Here is a 20,572-nt window from a genome sequence, read left to right as displayed (position 1 = left end):
GGCACTAGACATTTTCCCACCTGATGCAATCTCTGTGGATCCTGAATTCTGCTGCCTAGTGCCTTTCTAAATTCTGCTTCCAATGCTTGCAGTAAATTTTAAAAGTTTTGCCATTTCTAGACTTTGTTGTTCGGTGTGTTACTAAATTCTAGAAATTCTGCCACATCAGCTCTGTAACCGGCCTTTACTATATATATTTTATATTGCATCTGAATGTTCATATTACTAAAGAAATAAAATTAGCTGCTTTTCCTGTACATTCTAAATGCATTTAGTGTTTTTTAGAATAACAGAAATCCTTAATTAAATCCAAAAATCCTAAAATGAAAAGAAAACGCGTTGAAGAAAGGAACTGAATACATAAAGGAAATTATTCTTCAAAGATATGTGCAGTTATTATTATGTAAATTTCCCATTTCTATTTCCTCATATGATAGAGTTATTGAGCCAGATTAAATTAAAATTAAATTGTATAATCTTTGACCACTAGTCCATATTATTAATTTGAATTTGACTGTTCTTGTTTAATTACGTCACCGTGAGCTGTAATTGATTTTGTTAGCATCAGAACATGCCTTTATGTTCTAAGTTCTTTATAAATAAGAGGCTTATTTAAACCTTTGTCTCATATTGCAGTTAATTTCAGGCATAGCGATAATACACTTCACAACTGTTGGAGGTTTTTGATTATTTAACTTTTATCAGATCAATTAAACTCTCATAGGTACATTGTGGAGAGGTTGATAAGTTAGGAGATAAAGCATGCAGAAACTAGCGAGAGCATTTGTTTGCATATTGAGACAAATCTCTAATTGTTAGAAAAAAATGCTTAAAAGAGAAGGAAATCGATCTAAACTAGCCAAAATGTCTGGGAAGGCTTCAAATTAAAATGACAGATAAATATTTGTTGACTGTTGTTATCTTAATATCTTAATTAATCTGTAATTATCTTAATATCGTTTAAGAATTTGTGTCATAAATTACATGTATTTTAAATGTGAAATTTGATTAGATTTTGATTTTAATAGGGCTTTTTTAACAAATGTTGTTAAAAAATAAAATTTAATACAGTCAAAAGTCTTTAATCCAGACTCGTCGGAACTTCGGCGATTCCGGATTATTGGTTTTTCCAAATTATAGATCTTCAGTTTAAATCTGGTAAGATGGCATGCAGAAATTATAAAATTAAAAATATGAAACTGTAATTTATGAAATAAAGAGCAATTATGATCTAAAGGGTATCAAAATTTACAAAAAAAAAGCTTAATATTTATTTGTTTACTTTATTAAACATTTCTTTCAATGCTCACATGCGTAAGGCATACATTACGCATAGTCGAAATTAGAAAATTGTAACCAGAAAACTATTTGATGTGTATTCGTGATATTTATAAAGATGAGGAATTTGATTTAAATCATATCAAAGACGGAGTACATCAAGATGAAATACTGCATTTAGTAAGGAATTATATACCGAATAAAATAAAAGCATCTGCCCTGAAGATAAGGATAGTGCTGACAGATCAACTTCCAGTTCATTGCTTGCCGCAACGTTCCCCTCCCCCCTCGCGCAGAGCAATGTGAAATTGATAAAAAAATTTCGGAATAGTTAGAAAAACAAAGGATATTCCTTTATCCATTTTTTGCAGCAATTCCACTGTTTGTTTGATGGACATCGAAACATGCTTTCGCTTTCTAGATCCTTTAGCAGCTCCAGAATCGGAAATTCTTTTTGACATAATCGAAAGTTCAAGCTTTCTTTTATAAAATTGCTCTAACAGTCTGCAAAAAATAATAAGCTGGATCCAATTAGAAGATTAAGGAACAACGCAATCTGCAACATTAACTGAAATAGATAATTTTAGCTTAGCTTATGCCATCCGTTATACATTAAATGCGCATGCGTAAACGCATTTATGCAGAAAATTTGTAGCAGACGTCCTGATTAAAGACTTTTGACTGTAGTGGTCATGTAAATCCATAATGACTAAGGTTATCAAACTACCTAATTTAATTATTTATAACTAACTGCTTACCCTGTAAAATTATCTCTACATATTAAAGCGAGTTATTGCATTTCATTAATACTCACTGTGGTCACAAGATAAAATATAAAAATGTAAAAATTCAAGTAAAACAGATTCCATGCATCTACTGAGATTTAAAATAATACAAAACAACTTATCACTTCTGGTGCTTTAATTGCTTATTGGAACCTTAAAGTATATTAACTGGGTAACAACCCCTGGAAGTGTACATGAAGCTATGACACTAACTGCCTCAAACTAACTTTCAACACTTGCAAACCTTGCCTACATCAGGCCTTTCAGGTTTGTTCTAATCAGCAGTTCTCTCTCTAGACAAGCAGCAACAGTGACAACATTCAGTCTTTTGGTTATGAATCATGCTGATTATGATCTTACTTCTTATTTTAACCTATGCAGTTTGACAAAAAAAATCTACCTGCTTATTTACTAAACCTCTAGACTGACCAAGTATGTGACAAAATGAGACATAAAAAAATCAACATAAAGCTAACTGTTAGTAAAACGTAAATGTCACTTCTCTTCTTTCAAATATGACCAACTATTACAAGTGTAAAATATTTAATGCTACTTGATAAATTGCATAAAGTTTATTTTATTCTCAAACTTATTAACAATTATGTTAATTAATTCATGTTTATTAATAATGCATACTACTTAGGGATTTTTTTTATTTTTAGGATGGTATTACAAAAGTGAAATTCAGGCATAGATAATATCTTCAGTTGAATTTATTCAGTTCCCATTTGCTCAAAAGCCCTTAATTTTTTTCATTAATGGTCTTTAAAAGTACTTAATTTCCGTGTGCAGAAATGTGTACCAACCCTGATAGAACTGTGCTCCTATTCAATATTACCTATAAATAAATAGCTACTGGGAAAAGTAATTTTACAAAGCAGAAATTAACGGAAAATTATTTGAGATTGCCAGTGTCAGAAGAGCATATTACTGAATTGTCAATGATTTCAATAGAAAATAATATGGATATTTCAGATAAAGATCTATTTAAAAATTTTGTAGCAGCTAAAACTAGAAGAACAGAAGTATAATGAATGGCATGCCATTATGTGTACGTAGGCTTAAACTTTTATTTAATATGCTAAATAAACAGAAATTTCTTGAAATAGATTACATTTTAATTTTCAAATTATATTTTATGCTGGCACTGAAATGCAACCTTGCACAAGTCTCCCTTGTACTCACAGGGCAATCATGGCAGTAAGCAAAAATATTCAAGGCTTTTATATACTGCAGTGTCAGTTTTAACTATTCCTTGCTGTTATACATGAACATGAACAGGTATTCAATCAAGTGAATAAAGTAAGGACAATTTAGATAATCTCTTCTAAATGTAGCTCTAGGAAAATTATTAATTATTAAGTGTTGAAAAAAAAAGAAAATACCATGAAGAAGCTTTTGATAACATATTCTTAAAAAAATTATGGCAGCAACATTTTTGTTTCTTACTACGATTTCCAGCATGACTTTTATTAATAATTTTTATTAGATCTAAATTGTTTTAACCTACTATAAATATTTGTGAAAATTTTTATGTAAATTCAGCTAGTGTTTAATTAATTATTATTTGTATTTAATTCTGTATTCATCAGTAAATGGTACATTACTAAGTTTATCCACACAAATGTATGTACATTAATTATTAATTTTATTTTTGTCACATTTAAAAGTTCTTGGATAAGTAATAGCTCTTGTTTCTTACTTAAGATTTTATCAGTAAAAATGCATAAAAATCCTTCTAAAATGGAATTTAGACTATTTAATTAAATTTTTATAAATCTGTAGCAATATTATATTATAACTCAGTGGCTAGAATTTCATTGTAAGGTAAAGTTAAGTCAACTGATGATTTTGAAATCATGCCGCGTAACATCTGTTTTTCATATTTCAAGACTGGCAGCTATATTATGTAAATGAGGTTCTGCATTCTCAAGTGCATCCACCTGCTTAGAGATGATGCAAGCTGATATTGTTGGTTCATGGATGACTGTGCTGAACATCATTAGGTATTGTCCAAATGGCTTGCCCATCACATTCAATTGACGTCATTTCTAATAAATATGTTTGTAATGTACTAAGTTAGCAGATTACGGTACATCAGCTCCCTCTTTAGAATCTTCTATATCTCGATATTCCAGAGAAGTTGACTTTAATTAATTGTATGAAAAGAAGTTCTGAAGTATGCATGTCTGCTAAAAGAGTCATATACCCCATAAAATAGTTATATTTTAAGTATGTTTGGTAGCAGCAACATTATTAACATTATTCATCTTGTAAACAAGGTAATATGCCTGTATAAATTTTGGTCTACAATTTTTGAAATATTCTGTTACTGAGTAAAAAAAAATTTAGTCCTTTTTAGGAATTATCATTAAATTATTTTCTAATTTTGAACACCAGTCTATTTACAGTTGATAGATTGTGCAGTTGATTAAAGTTCCATTTCCAAAATGCTGTTAAGTAAGATCCACTGATTGTAATAACCTGAACGTATGCGAAGCAATGAAATTTTATTCAGCAAAGGGTAAAAAAGTACTTTCAAAATGCACGATAGAGGGAACTGTGTTTTACAAACAAGGGAGTTTTGCTTGCTAAAAGGGAAAAGTTTAGCTGCTAGCAATTAATTTGCACACCACCACACATTAAATTACTCTGTTATTCTGCATGTAAGTTCATTTTCATGACGGTCCCTGAAGAATCTTTGTCTGTTACTGAAGATTATCACACTGGGTGATTGCTGTTAGAAAATTCTGTATGAAAAGTTCAAGTTCTGATCTAGTGTTTGCAAATTACCTTTGGAAGATGATTTTAAAATCTGAAGAGAACCAGTTCATTAGGCCTGGAATTTGCTAGAGTTAGGAAAGCAATTGCTTCGATGTCATTAGGCTAAAGCATTGCAGGAAATGAGCAGTGATGTAGGAAGGCATATTGCACTGGGACTTGCAATGTTATCCATGCAAAATTACCTGTGTTCATGATTTACTTTCAGTTGACTTGCCACAGCAAGAAGCTTTCACTCTATAATTTCGTGTTCAGATAGAAATGGAGAGTGGATGAGCATGTAACATTTTATGGACAGGCAAAGTCCATGTCCATCTATTAAGTATTCTCATTATGCAAAATTACAGAATATGGGTGAATTAATATCTGTTCTCTGTGCAACCTTGCTTTTTCATTCTGGATCTGTGCAGTGTGAGTTTCTGGCAGTGTTATTTGTGACCATTCTTTAACCTATTCTATTCTTATTCTTTCATTAAACCATTCTTTTCAAGGAGATATGTCCAGTAGGCCTGTTACATGTTCCATCACTGTATGATTTTTTTTTTTTTTTTTTTTTTTTTTTTACTGCATCCATTCTGGCACTTTAGTAACTTTAGTATAAGTGTGAGGATAGCACAATTTTTAAGCAAGACTGTGCTTCTCTGCACATTGCAGTACCAGTGAAGTAGCTTCTGAACACATTTTGCAGACAACAGGATTATCAACCATCGTTTTCGGTCACCATGTTTGCCTTACCTTTACCCTTATGATTTCTGTCTTTAGGGATAGCTAAAACGTTGTGTGCAGTAGTCAGACAGTAAACTTAGCTCACTCGAAAGCATGCATTATGCATCACATTCACATCATCACTACCGATACATTAAGATCTATTGTGGGATATGTTATTTTGTGATTTAAATTTGTTCCAGAATATATTGAGCATTCCTTTGCATCAGTCATACATGCTTGTTTTGGGACTTCCTTATCATCATATTTCATTAATTCTTCAATTATGTATTGTCAATTTAATTGTTATTTTCCCCTAGCTAACCATTGTTTTTCTTTGGTGAAGAACATTTCCATGTTTGAGGAGTACAGCAAGATCTGCTGATACATTTTGGAAGTTTTCTTTCACAAACAAACAAACAACAAAAAAAAATAAATAAATAAATAAAATAATAATAATAAATAAATAAATAAATAAAACGAAATAAATAAATAAAATAAAACAAAGCAAAACAAAAGTTAATGTCTTCTCCTGCATTCAGGTGAAATTTTAGATCATTCTAACCAATGGTTCTTACTTTACAGCCTTTTGAAATTGCAATAATTATAATTACCCTGTAGTTATCTTAAAATATTGGCATCAAATATGTTGAATAAATGCAGTGTAATTCATATAATCTGTGAGTGCCTGTAATACGTACATATTTTTGGACGCAAACAAACAATTTTACTGTGGCATGAATTAATTAATTTATCAGCAGGTGTTATTGTGCACATGCACAGATAATTTTTAACAAAAATGAACTTTAACAGTATAATTTTTTTTCTAAAAAAAAGGTAGGTAAATTTTATTAATAATGTTATTTAGCTTTTTCTTCATGTGTAGAAAATTAAAATTACATGAATGGATTGGATTTATATTATTTTACACAGATTGGATAATGAATTCCTGCAAAATTTTACCAACAGGATATTTCAAACCAATGTATTTTATTTAAATTTGCTTCAATTTAAGAACATAAAAAAATATTTTGGAAATAATTTTGCTAGTGGGTGTGCAGTTTTATTTATGTTAAATGTTTCCATTCATTATAAAATAGTTTGTTCAATCTTACAAAATTCTCTTGTCATATACAGTGGAACCTCGAGATATGAGCACCTCTATATACGAGAAATTCGAGATGCGAGGAAAATATCAGTGGAAAATTCATCTCTAAATATGAGCATTGACAAGCAACGAGCCAGGCTGTTGGTAAGCGTGGCGCATTTCCCGATCCAGCTCGGGCAATTCTCTCGTCAGATCACTTAGTGTTTTTAAATCTACGTGTTTGTGCACTTTTGCATTAATTGTTTTTTACATTTAATGTGAACATGCTTATTTCATGATGCATTGAAGAAGATTGTTGCCTCAGATAGTGCTGAAAAGAAAAAGTAGGAAGCCATAGCAATTAAAATTAAGAAACAAATCATAGATAAACATATGCGTGGTGTAAGAGTGATGGAATTGGTGAAAACTTACAACCGTTCGACATCGATGATCTGCACTATTCTGAAGAAGAAATTAAGAAACTTGATGTGGCCAAAGTTACCATCCAAGCACCATCTGAAACTCCTAGAAACTGTTATTCGTGTGGATTGATGAGAAGTAGTTAAAAGGTGATTCAGTGTTGGAGGCTATCATTTGTGCTAAGGTTAAAAATCTGTACTTGGACCTTCTCCTTGCTGAAAGAATTTCAGTTCATAAAAGTCAAGTTTCTTCCTCCCAACAACACTCCACTTCTCCAACCAGCAAAATATTTCCAACTTTAAGAAGCTACACATGAAGGCCTTATTTCAAAGTGATTGAAAATACAAGCCTGACCCTCAGAGAATTTTGCTCAGCTTTTTTCTACCTTTTGATAATACAGTTTGTAAGTGTTGTGAGCTAACAAACGTAGCAGTCTAAATTTACTGGCACATATATAATTCCCGTACAGGTTGATTCCACCCCTCCTTTTCTGTGGTTTAGCAACAGCCAGGTTCCCAAGGTTTTCATATATAAGAGGTGTTTTTAATTTTGCTTATCTCTTGATAGAATTTTTCTGTATGTCTGTGAGTCAGATTAGATTAAGTTTTTATTTGTTTGTTTATTTTTAGAATCAGAACTGGAAACTCTGAAGGCTGAAGTCAATGAAAAAGAAAAGGTCTATGAAGTGCAAGGATATGATGGGAGAATGCAGTTGAACTATTTCGAATCACAGAAAAAGGAATTAGTAGAAAAGCTACAAAATAAAAATAAAATTTTAAAAGAACTTCAAAATAAATGTTGGGAATTAGAGATGCAGCACACACAAGGATTTGACAAGGTTTGATTTGAAAGTTCTTGTATATTTATTATACGGTATAATGAAAGGAATATATTTTTAACTACACTCTGAAAAGCCGGGAAATAAAAATAGAAACATAGATTAAAGTTTTAATATGCAGTTACATCCATACCCTTCTATCCAATGATTCAATATTTGAAGATTTATTTTACTTGTGTCCCTTTCCTTTTCAACTTCATTTTCGTAGAAGTTAAGATGCAGAAAGCAAGAACAGGCTGTAGTGTGGTAAAATACGGCAGCTGAAATGCGCAATTAAAGATTATTTCACAGTTGATGCAGTGCCATGATATAAATATGATTTTTATTGTGTTTCCATTTTTTTTTTAAACTGTATGAAAAAGTAATGCAAATAGAGTATTTTTCATTGTTTTGTTATCTAAGGAAAAAGCCAGAAGGACAGATTCCAAACTTTTGTACATGGAAGAGGAAAAGACTAAATTATCATTGCAATGAATGCTACACTTTACAGTTACTACTTGTTTCTGTGTCGTAAACGGGAAATTTTTAGCAAATTCTGAAATTTGATGAGTCAACTTATATACAAGTTCAAAATAATAAAAAAATAATTCAACTATAGAAAATGCTATTATAGGTTAAATATTTGAAAAGTATTATTTTTAAAAAATCATCCTAATAAACATTATTTAAAACTCTTAATATTGGTATCCAACTCATAAGTTTCTAGAAATACTGGAAAGTCTTTTCTAACTGATCTAAGTACATGGCATTGTCCTCCGTTTTATCATTAACATTGGTGTCAAGTGCCTTATAGATAACACCATCTTCATTTCCATCCATAATATTACTCAGCGAAAGTGTTGATTTTAAGTTTAAAAAATAGCAGAATATGCAGTCCCCACTTTTTTGTCTGAGCATATTTTACTAAACAGCAGTAATGAAGAATTGCACGACTCATAAAAGTACTATAACTAAAGGGAAGAATCTTGATTGATTGAGAATGTTTACCACAACTGATAACCAAAGTAAAATTCGCTGTCTTTTTACCAAAGCGCCAAATGATGTGCATGCGTAAAAGTCGGAAGAATTGAGAAGGAGAAACTGTTGGGAGCAGAGTGTCCTTTCATTCTACAGTACTGCTAACTTTATTTTTTAAACGGGGTTTGTATGGTCCTTAAAAGTCATTAGGGTTTTGTTGTGATAAATGTTTTAGTAAAAAAAAAACAGCTTTGAGAAAATGCTAGTATATATATATAATAATTGAATTAAATTATTACTACTAGAACAAAATTTAGAAAGTTAATAAAGTTTTTGAGAAACTAAATTGTATTGAGGGAAAAAATATTAACTGCTTAAAGCTTACAGCAAAAACTTTTTGTAAGCAAAATTGCAAGTAAGCATATTAAAATTAAAATAAACAAGTAAATTTATTGTCAATTAAATGATATTTGATCGACTCTTCAGGGAGTTTAAATATTATTCCATTAGTCAACAATTAAGGAATTCCAAAATATATATTACTTTCCATCTTGATGATTTGAAAGCCCTCTTTTCCTAAATTAATAATGAATGTTATTCCAAAAATCAAGAAATAACACTCCTTTACATTTTAGAAATTCGACAATTGCATTTTATAAATTGTGTAAATGAAACTTTTATATAGAACATCAGTAACGTATTTGCTGTGGTTTTGTCTCCAGTCTGACTAGCCAAAACATTATGACCATCCCCACATTTTTCAGTGAGCTTGTCTGGATGACGTGGAGGGCATGTGATTAAGTGGGAATGGTATGGAACTGCTGCTGGAAAAGATAAGGAGTCATTCTTGCACTTACTTTTGCAAGTGATACAAAAGGCTGCTGATCTAAGAATCGGAGAATAAGGCTCGAATTTTATTGGAGTGGTTCGAGGATCTAACTCAATAGAGTACATTTATGATGTAGTTGAGCAGCAGCTCAGAGCTCAAACATCATATTGGAATATCTTGACTTTGTGTGACCTCTGCTTAGACATTTAGTACAACCTGTCTGCAGTCATCTACCAAGAATTTGTGGCATCCATGCCAAGGTGAGTTGCAGCTGTTTTGCAGACCAAAGGTTGTGCAACACGTTATTGAGTAAGTGGTCATAATGTTTTGGCTCTTCAAAGTATATGTGTGTGTGTGTGTATATATATATATATAAACCTCTACAATTACATTAAAATATAGCATCGATATTCTTTAATCCTATTTTCCATTCTATATTTATTGGAAGTTGGTTAAAAAGTGATTTTTGTGAAACAGATTACTTTATTATTAATTATAGCAATTAGTTAGAGTTAATATATTGCATATATATGGGGGTGCATAATGAATGCTATAATTTAAATAATGAATAACACTTTTTCAAAAATTATTTATTTTAATCTTACCTAATTTTATCTGTTCTTAATGTTAAACATAATTCAAGATAATATGTTTACATTGTGTTTTAAAAAGTAACAGCTGGCAAATGATGACCATTGTCAACTTCAATTTTGTATGAAGCTGTTACATAGTTGGTTGTTATTTTCGTACACCTTTCTCTTTAAGTAGTCCCAGAGAAAAGTATCTACAGCCATGAAATCTGGTGATCACAATGATCAATATCTTAAAAATATGATTGCCAAAAATTCTTCTCAAAAGAATGTTATTCACCATTGTTTTTCACTGAAAATATTAAACCAGTTGGTCAATTTTGGAAACACTAAACATATTGCAAACATTAAAGAAACCATTCTATGTTCATCATGTTGATTATAGAGTGTTGATTTTCAACATAAAATGGAACAGTTTCTATCCTTTTGTATCCTTTCCATCATAAAATTTCTAAGTGCTGACTACACAAACGTTTAAAAAAAAAAATTACCATTTAAATGATGAAGCTAATTATGCACCACCCTACGTAATGCAAGTTTCATATTCCTTACATTTAATAGAAATTTTATTTTTTCCTTTTAGACCTCAGAACTTTGTGAAAAATTTAATAACTTATATGATCAAAATCTGCAAATGGTAAAAACGGCTCTGGCTCCATTAAAGAATGTAAAACATCCACAAGCAAAAGCATTATATGAGACTGCTGGTTTTCAGTTACCTAACTGTAAAATGCTGCCTGGTCAGTATCACTCTTCGCAAAAACTTCAGATGAAGACTTTGCTTGAAGCTAAAGAAAAGCTTGCCAATTTTAATATGATATGCAAAACGTTATCATCAAACATAAGTCAACGACTTAATGAAGTAAAGTATATATTCCTTTCTTTTATTGAAAGATAATCATATCTTATCTTAGATCTTAGACAATTAATAGTTACTATGAGAATTTGCATTTTGCTATGAGTATTTTGTATCAAACTGTTACTCTTTAACTTTTGCAGATCTTGATGATAAAATCTGGTTTGTCAGCAAGTTTGAAAGTAGCATCTACAGAAGAAAACCAAACAGTGCGGGAATATAGTAATGAACAAAAAGTAATTATAGTTACTGATGATGTTTGTGTTAATTTCCAAGATTTACCTGTGACCAAATTAATCTATTAAATAAACTTTTTATTGAAACTACCTTTTTAACAGGAGACAAAATTCAATCATATTTTACAACCCGTTATTTCAGCAGGATTTTATTTTGTCTCATTGCTGTTTCTATATGTATTTTGCACTCTGTACTTTAAAATATATTGAACAAATTTTCTATTAGATTTAATGCTAAAAACTATGTGAATTTTGCTTTTTAGAAATAATAAAACATCTTCTTAAATGTAGTATTTCCTGGATTTCAGTATTTTTATCTTTATAAAATATAATATTTAGAAAAGCAAATAACAGTTGTACAGTAATTTGTATTTTTTACTAACATATGCTGGAAAAGTAAGTTATTTTTCTTAGCATAAGTGTGTGAACACTTTTATGAATGAATTGTGTGAATTTCCCCCCCCCCCGTGTTTTTATGTTTCTAGATTAATATTTTCTGGCCATTTCTCATTTTCGTTACAATTTTATTGCCATTCTAATGTAATGTAAAATGAAATATTTCTTAATTTGTAAAATTTTTGTTATTTAGTAGAACTGATTATACACATCTGACTGTTTAACTTGTTTTTATGCAGTAATTAAGAAAAAATATTTTTTAAATAATTATAAAAGGAAAACCAAACAGTATTAACTATATTTTAATTAACTATATTTTAATTTCACATTCATTACTAGCCATTAACTTTGTCACCTATGAAAGAAAGCTGTTAGAAAAATCATATTTATTTTATAACTGTATTCTGTATAAAGCAAATATATATTTTCAATTTTAAATTAAAAACTTCATATTCAGTTCTAACAAGTAGTTCACCAGATTTAAAATATTTAGGAACTAATTCTACCAAACTGGTATTAATTGTTAGTATCTTACTCCTGCCTTTATTCTTAACTGCATATGGGACTTATTCTCTTGAGGTTTATCAATGGTGACTGCTAATAGCTGAAGACTGATAGTTGACCCAAGGTTGATTCTTAATGAAAGAGCTGGCTGCATAAGCATTTTCGTGGTTTTCATGTAAAATGTGCATATAACCATTTTCCCTTAATTTTTGTGGAAGATAGCTCTCCTGTAAGGCAAATAATCCTCACATGGTTTGCCTTAATCAATTAATGACTTGTCTGTGTAATTTACAGTGGAGATAAGGGAAAATTATTTGATAACTTTACACAATAAGAAGAGATAAGAAACTCACTATTATTAGATAATTTTTGTTATACTGTTTCAGAGAAGAAAAGTAAGAAAAATAAATGCAGCTTAAAAACCATTATGCTCTTTCAGTTTTTAAAAAGGAAATTAACATTCCTGAGTTGTAATTCTAACCAAATCAAGTCTGGCTGAAATCATTATATCCACTTTGCATGCATTTACCTATATGGAAAATTTTAAACCATGTTTCAAATTTTGCATCTTTATCATATACTTTCCCTTTTTAAATTCATAACTATAACTATTTTATTTTTATCTTTGTAGCAAGCTTTAGAAGAAATTGCAGTCCTTCAAGCTCAATTGGATGAGCTTGTTAAAATGTCTGAGCAACTTCAGTTGGAGAAGATGGAGACAGAAAAGTTATGTCGAGATTCTGAAAAAGAATTCATAGATCTGAAAGCCTTGTAAATATATTTATACATCTATTCATAATTCGCATAATTATACTTAACCATAATTTATGTTCTTATGTGTAAATTCTTATAGCTATATTTAACTGTAAATGTTTTTGTTTGTAAGTTCCTTTTATAGTAGAAATATGAGTTCCTGTTCAGTTTTAGACCATTTCTTATTAAATGTAACTTATATTTTAAATAGTTTTATCTTAAATTTTATTCTATGGTTTCTGTAATAAATTAACACATTGCAGGCCATGCATTTATCGAAGTGCTGTTACGCTGCCACCGGTTCACACAGGTTCTACTGCTCGCCAACGATGATATTTACGCAATTTTTCAAAACATAAGTAGTTGGTATATAATTATTATTAAAGAAAGCACTAAAATAACTGTTACACTATTTTTATTCCAATTATATTTTTTAATTAGTACTAAAATGTTTTATTTAAAAAATTTAACTCCTAGGATCCATAGTTCTTTTTAGTATGATAATTCTGAAAACATTTTCCAACATGCAGAGAAACGTTGCAGGAAGGACACATGTATGCAGTGGAACTTCTTTTCTTGGCGGCAGTGCAGACTTTACAGGCCCTTTGCGAGTTTTGAATTCTCCCATTACCACTAATACGTGTTATTCTATGTTTTCTCATGTCCGTAGTAAGTCTGCCTGGTGGATCAAACCTCGGCAATCTTTTATCACATTGAGCAGCCAATCTTGATTGTTGCTCCTTTTTATTCCCATTAATCCATGCTAGTGCAAGGTTTAGTAAAAATTGTTTGAATCTAATAGGATTTTCAGAATTTTTTATGTATATCTGGAACACGTTGAGTACTGCACAGTTTATGAGATATAAAACCTTTTTTTTTTTTTTTTTTTTTTTTTTTTGTCTATTTTTTTTGTTTTGCGAAGCATGGAATAACACGATAGGTATTGATCGGCATGATCAACACCTTTCATACATTTATTATACTCTTGTATGCAAATTGGTTTAATGCACTTCTTTTTGGTTCTTTTACTCACACATTCAACCATGTCTGCTGAATGTATCATAGAAATCATCATTATCAATTTTTTAGCCGAATTCCATTTTTGTAACATAATTTTCCTTTTTCTACGTAATTCCATTGACTTATTTTTCCAATGTAGCAGATTTTAAACAATTTGGCACTTCTCTGCTTACTCTAATTGTGCCACAGATGTTTGTTTTATGCTTTAGTAACTCCTCTGCAACCTTTAAACTATTGTAATAGTTGTCCATATATACATTGTGCCATAAATTTAAATATGGCGATAACACGGACAATATTGTCGCAATTAGCGATTTTCCTTGCGCGCAATATATTTCTAAATTGCATATATAACCAGATGCTGCCTCACACACCATACATTAAATTCCATATTTTATAATTTTCGCAGGATTATATGTGTGAAAAGATAGCCTACCCCTCCATGGAATGATACCTTCATCCAGCGATAATTCTTTCTCGGGTTTATAAATTTTTTTAAACTTTTCTACCAGGTACGAGTAAACTGGTTTTATTTTATCAAGCTTTCTTGGCAATGCTCATTATTACTGAAGTGCCAATACTTCCATAACTGCCGAAATCGGTTCCTTAGCATAGTATTCCCAAAAATAGGTGTATGTAATCCAGGGTGAGTAGACCAATAATCATCTTGTTCTGGTTTTCTTACTATTCCCATTAGGATAACAAGCCCCAAAAGTTTTTTCATTTCTACAACGTTTGTATCAATCCAAGCTGTATTCTTTGTTGATGCATTGTTGTTATCATTATTCTGCTAATTATGATATAAGTTTGTGTGGCAAACAAATTAAATAAATCATCCCCAATGAACAATTCCACAGTTGATAATATATCTGGTGTGTATGGTACCTGTAACCGTTCCAGGCAAGCATGAAAGTTAGGTTTAAAATCAACTTCTGACCAATCATTTGCTACAGAATTCTCTTCATCACTTTCAGATTCACTAATTATTGGTCTTCTATTTTTGAATCGTCTCACAATTATATCACTCCCACTGTCTGAATCACTTTCGCTATCAAAGCAATTATCCTCTTCTGATAACAGATCAGCATATATTTCCTCATCGAAGACCATTTTGAAGGATATCTTTAAATCTAACGTAACTTTCCGATATTTGAAGGCAGCAAAAGACAGCGTCTCAAACTAACAAAACAAGCGTCCACGAAAAAAGATTTCAGTAATACAGTCAAAAGTCATTAATTCGGACACCCATAATCCGGACCTCAAAGCTACAAACTTACTGCGCATGCGTCGCGTTGACGCATGCGCAGAAGGCATAGGCGTTTACGCGTACGCGTAAGACCTTAATGGCTTATGGCTGCGGCTTAATGGCTTAAGGCTTATGGCTGCGAATATGCATGTGCGCATGCACATAATACGTTTACGCATGCGTGTTTTATGTATAACGGACGGTATGGTATAAGCTAAGCTAAAATTATCTAATTCAGTTAACGTTGCAGATTGCGTTGTTCCTTAATCTTCAAATTGGATCCGGCTTGTTATTTTTTGCAGACTGTTAGAGCAATTTTATAAAAGTAAGCTTGAACTTTCGATTATGTCAAATAGAATTTTCGATATATATTTACTAATATGTAAAGGATCTACAAAGCGAAAGTATGTTTCGAAGTCCATTAAACAGAAAGTGGAATTGCTGCAAAAAATGGATAAAGGCATATCTTTTGATTATCTAATCATTCCAAAATATGTTTATCAATTTCACGCTGCTTTGCGGGAGATGGGACGACGTGGCGCGCAATGAATTGGAAGTTGATCTGTCAGCACTATCCTTATCTTCAGCGCAGATGTTTTTATTTTATTTGGCTTATAATTCCTTACTAAATGTAGTATTTCATCTCGATGTACTCTGTCTTTGATATGATTTAAATCAAGTTCTTCATCATTATTATTCGCTTCCGATAGTGAAGAAAGTGACACAGAGGTTATTGAAAACGAAAAAATTTCGATTGACAAATTAGTCCGTATTCTCGACACAGGAATTATAAGACTTGAACAGCGGAACTTTGTAACTAAACAAGAAATTATGTCTGTTTAATAGAATTAAAGAGAAAGTATTATCGCATAAAACGAAGCAACTTAAACAACTTACATTGAAAGAAATGTTTAATAAAGTAAACAATTAAATATTAAGCTTTTTCTTTTTGTAAATTTTGATACCCTTTAGATCATAATTGTTCTTTATTTCATAAATTACGGTTTCATATCTTTAATTTTATAATTTCTGCATGCCATCTTACCAGATTTAAACTGATGATCTATAATCCGGAAAAATCGATAATCCGGAATCGCCGAAGACCCGACGAGTCTGGATTAATGACTTTTGACTGTAGACAGTCTGGTGAATTGAGAGAGGAAAACAGTTGAAACCAATGTTTCCTGATCGTCAAATGTTTTGCTATAGTATGTCTATCTATACAAACGTCGATGTGAAGCATCATCGTTGGCAAAAATAAGTCACTCGTACGTGACAGCAGCCGATAACTGTTGGTGAGCAAAAGTCACGCCAGCGTAACAGCAGCCCGCAAAATGTTAATAAGATTTTATATTTGGTTATTTATTGATAATTATTATTGTTATTAACCATGTATTTTATTCTGATTATTAGGAAAGCAAAAAAGAAAAAAGAACTTGAAAATTATTTGCAAACACAAAGCAGACTGATTTCAAAATACAGAAAAGATGAGAAAAATATCTTGAAACTAAAAGAGGTGCTTATGATTTTTATATTAAATTTATGAATTCATAATCAAAACTGAGATGAAAAATTGTGAATACAAAACTGCTCATTTTTATGGTTTAAATCTGAATTAAAATCATTTTATGTTTCATATACACTGATGAGCCAAAACAATATAACCATCTCCACAGTTTTTCAATGAATTCATCTAGATGACGTGGTGGACACGTGATTAAGTGGGAATGGTATTTAACTGCTGCTGAGAAAAAGGTAAGGAGTCATTCTTGCCCTTACTTTTGCGAGTGATGGGAAGGGCTGCTGATGTAAGCGAATTTGATAGAGGGTAGATTGTAATGGCCTAAAGACTAGAAACAAGTATCTCTGAAACTGCATGACTGTTAGATTATTCACGATTTGTGTTGTTAGTATTTATGTAAAATGGATAAATGATGGTGAAACCAGCAGTAGATGCCAAGGTGTTGGATGTTCATGTGTCATCAAAGAAAAAGAATATCAGAGATTGTCCTGCTTGGTACAGCAAAATCGACGTCAGACGGTGGCTCAGCCAACACTACAGTACAGTGCAGGTCCAAGAGCAAATGTTTCGAAACATACAGTTCAGTGAACACTGTTGGATATGGGACTGCACAGCAGACGTCTCACTGATGTATGTCTGTTGATCAAGCATCATTATCAGCTATGCCTACAGTGGACTCGAAATATCAAGACTGGACCATGAATAAGTGGAAGACAGTTGCCTGGCCAGATGAATCATGATTTTTCATTCATCACATTGATGGTCGTGTCAAGATATGCCGTCTTCCGGCTAAACAGTTGCTCCCCTCCTGTACAGTAGGTCATACACAGGCTGGTGGTGGCCGTATTATGCTCTGGGGGACATTTTCATGGGCACGTCTGGTGATAGAATTAGCTGTGATAGAACAAACCTGAGCATAACTGCAGATCAGTTACACCCTTACATGGCATCTGTCTTCACAAATGGAAATGGAATCTTCCAGCAGGACATTGCCCCATATTGCAAGTCTTGAATTGTGTTGGAGTAGTTCGAGGAGCATAAGGATGAATTCTAATTAATCTCCACCTAACTCGCCGGATCTTAACGCAGTGAGCACGTTTGGGATGTCATGGAGCAGCAGCTCAGAGTTCAAACCCCATTATATTGGAATATCTCAACTTTGCATTTGGTACAACCTGTCTCCAGTCATCTGCCAAGAACTTATGGCATCCATGCCAAGGCAAGTTGCAGCTGTTTTGGAGGTCAAAAGTCACACAATGTGTTATTCAGTAGGTGGTCATAATGTTTTGGCTCTTTAGTGTATTAATGCAGACATCCTGGACAGCATTATATCCTATGTTACAGTTGAAAATAAACAAATATGTTTGGAGTTATTTGAGACCATCTTCATGTTTATTTATATAAACATATTCATATAAAGGAGAAAACTTATCTGGCATCAAAATGTTACACATTTTGATAAATTTTCACTCTAGTCATTAAAAACATTTTGATAAATTTTCACTCTAGTCATTCAAGCCAGTCGAGATAATGTTTAGCAAATGTTGGCTATGAAATGGTCTTAGGTTTGAGTCCTAGGTAAAAGGCATGATGATCACAGCAAGTATGCAAAATAGGGGCACTTAAAATGCCTTAATCTGAGGCTGCTGGCAGATGACGAATATGAAAGCTCCAGATTCCATTCCTCATATGAACAATGGATTTGTTTAATGAAACTGTGAGTAATAAATGCTTAAATAAAGAAAGAGTACTTTAAAATAAAGTGAAAAGGCAACCTTAGTTTGTTGTAGATTTTTTAATAGAGTTTTATAAAGTTTTACATTGGTCACAGGCATGTTTCTCTGCTAGTTTGAAAGCAATACTTCTCTCTTCTCTTTTGCTTCGACTAATTTTCAGTATCATTATGGTTATTACATGAAGAAAAATTGTAGATGAAACACTTACGTAAATTTTATGTTGAAAAACTTAACAAATGTTTAATTATTTAAAATAAGTTACTTATATAAGAAAAAAAATCATATTTATCTAAATTATGTTACTGAAGTTTTCAGTTATTATTTTAGAACATCTATTATCATTTACAATCATTATTTGATTTAGAATTATTGTCAATTGTAATGTTGTTATACTTAAAAAATGAATGATATTATTTTCATTATCAGCTGTATTCATTAATTTAATCTGTACTTAAATTTTAAAGGAATTAGCCTAAACAGCAAAAAAATTTAATTTTTGAGTAATATCTTCAATAATTTTTAGATCCTGAATGTACAAAGTTTGAATTTAAAATGAGAAACATTTTTTATATCAATATAATTTAGACAAAGTTTAATTTATTCAAACATTTTTACATTTAATTTGCTGAAATTTTATACACTTTTTAATAACAAGCGAGGCAGATAGCCCTCGAGACTTAGCCATAATTAAATAAATCAAATGAACTTATCAATCAATTTTTAGCCCAGAAGGGCTATTAATTTCATCTTGGCATTTTGTTTTGATTCACTTTTCAAACTGTTGCCACCAAATATTACAGCCCTGTATTACATTTAAAGAAATTAAATAATGAAGAATCTGCATAAATGTATGCATGTTTCTCACATTGTGATAAAACAATGGTACCTAGAGCCATCAAATTTTGAATAATGTAATCCTCCACTGAATATGGTCATCTGGAAGCCCTAACTTGGAATTTGTTTTATTATCTATTCCATATTTTGTCAGACATTAAAGAATTTTTAATTAATAAACACAGCAATTTCAAAGCAAGAAATGGCAACACTGTACTGGGGGGGAACGCATTTTTATCTCCAGTGTGGGAGACTGTGTATCGGAAATTCTAAAGATATGCTCATTTTAAGATTATTTTGCAATATTGCCGTTGAATTGGATTTTATGGTTTAAGTGCAAAAAAATCACACTTAAACTGATCGAACTTTAATAAATAAGGGTAACTTTGCATCGAGAACATAGGCCCTTAGCCTGAACACATTAACATACACTTATCGAACACATAGGTCCTTAAACTTCGCATCAAACTTTAATAAATAAAGGTAACACACAAAACATTGAAAAAACAATCCTTTTGGGTGTAATGTAAAATCCGAAACCTTTCAGATTTTTTTCGTAACTAACTGAATTAACAAAGCATATCCTCAAATTTTCCTGTGAATGTCTGTTATACCTTACTTTTCTGTGTTATTTACTAGCTCTTTATATATATACTGTATATTTTTTTATTCTCTAATTTATTAACTTAACATTGTTGTCAGGCAAACTAAAAATAAACTTTCATGTTATTTTTAAGAGTACCATTAAAAACTGACTTTTTTTCCCTTCCAGGACAGTGGCAAAGAGATAGCAGAAAGAGTAGAGGCCTTTGTGAAAAATATTGGAAAATAATTGTATATTCTGTATATTGTTCATTATTTTGAATTATTAAAATATTTATTCTACATGCTGCATGACTTTTAAGTCATACAATATGCATAGATATCACATATACAACAAACATTTCAACTAAACATAAATTATTTAAATACGTACGCAATAATATACCATTGGGGGAAACCATAATTTGGCTGAGCTTTGTTTTCCTCTTTTATTGATATCAGTCTTAAAATAGATTCTCTAGGTCAGTATACTTTATTCTGGTGACCACATGAATCAGTGTTACTTAAGATATGTTAGATATATATGATTTTTTAAGGAACAAACCAACTAACTGCCTTCATTTACCTAATGTTATTTAGTAAAGTACTGTTTGTCT

The 20,572-nt window shown here is 31.2% G+C and overlaps 1 protein-coding gene across 1 annotated transcript in view; it reads left to right on the top strand.

Moving 5' to 3' along the window:
• The window catches only part of LOC118190597 (kinetochore protein NDC80 homolog), a 62,111-nt gene extending 41,848 nt beyond the window's left edge, over positions 1-20,263 (top strand). The window contains exons 9-14 of the mRNA XM_035361350.2: positions 7,686-7,894; positions 10,854-11,132; positions 11,270-11,362; positions 12,894-13,033; positions 16,695-16,797; positions 20,146-20,263. Coding sequence (XP_035217241.1) covers positions 7,686-7,894; positions 10,854-11,132; positions 11,270-11,362; positions 12,894-13,033; positions 16,695-16,797; positions 20,146-20,205 — 884 coding nt within the window. The 3' untranslated portion in view covers positions 20,206-20,263. The remainder of the gene's footprint in view (positions 1-7,685; positions 7,895-10,853; positions 11,133-11,269; positions 11,363-12,893; positions 13,034-16,694; positions 16,798-20,145) is intronic.
• Positions 20,264-20,572: the final 309 nt, after the last annotated feature.

Source organism: Stegodyphus dumicola, chromosome 5, assembly GCF_044657685.1.
Source record: "Stegodyphus dumicola isolate Sdum_Otavi_A_Nest chromosome 5, ASM4465768v1".
NCBI classification, from domain to species: Eukaryota; Metazoa; Arthropoda; class Arachnida; order Araneae; family Eresidae; genus Stegodyphus; species Stegodyphus dumicola.
Note: the sequence above shows the minus strand (reverse complement) of the source record. Positions and strands in the feature narration are given on the sequence as shown.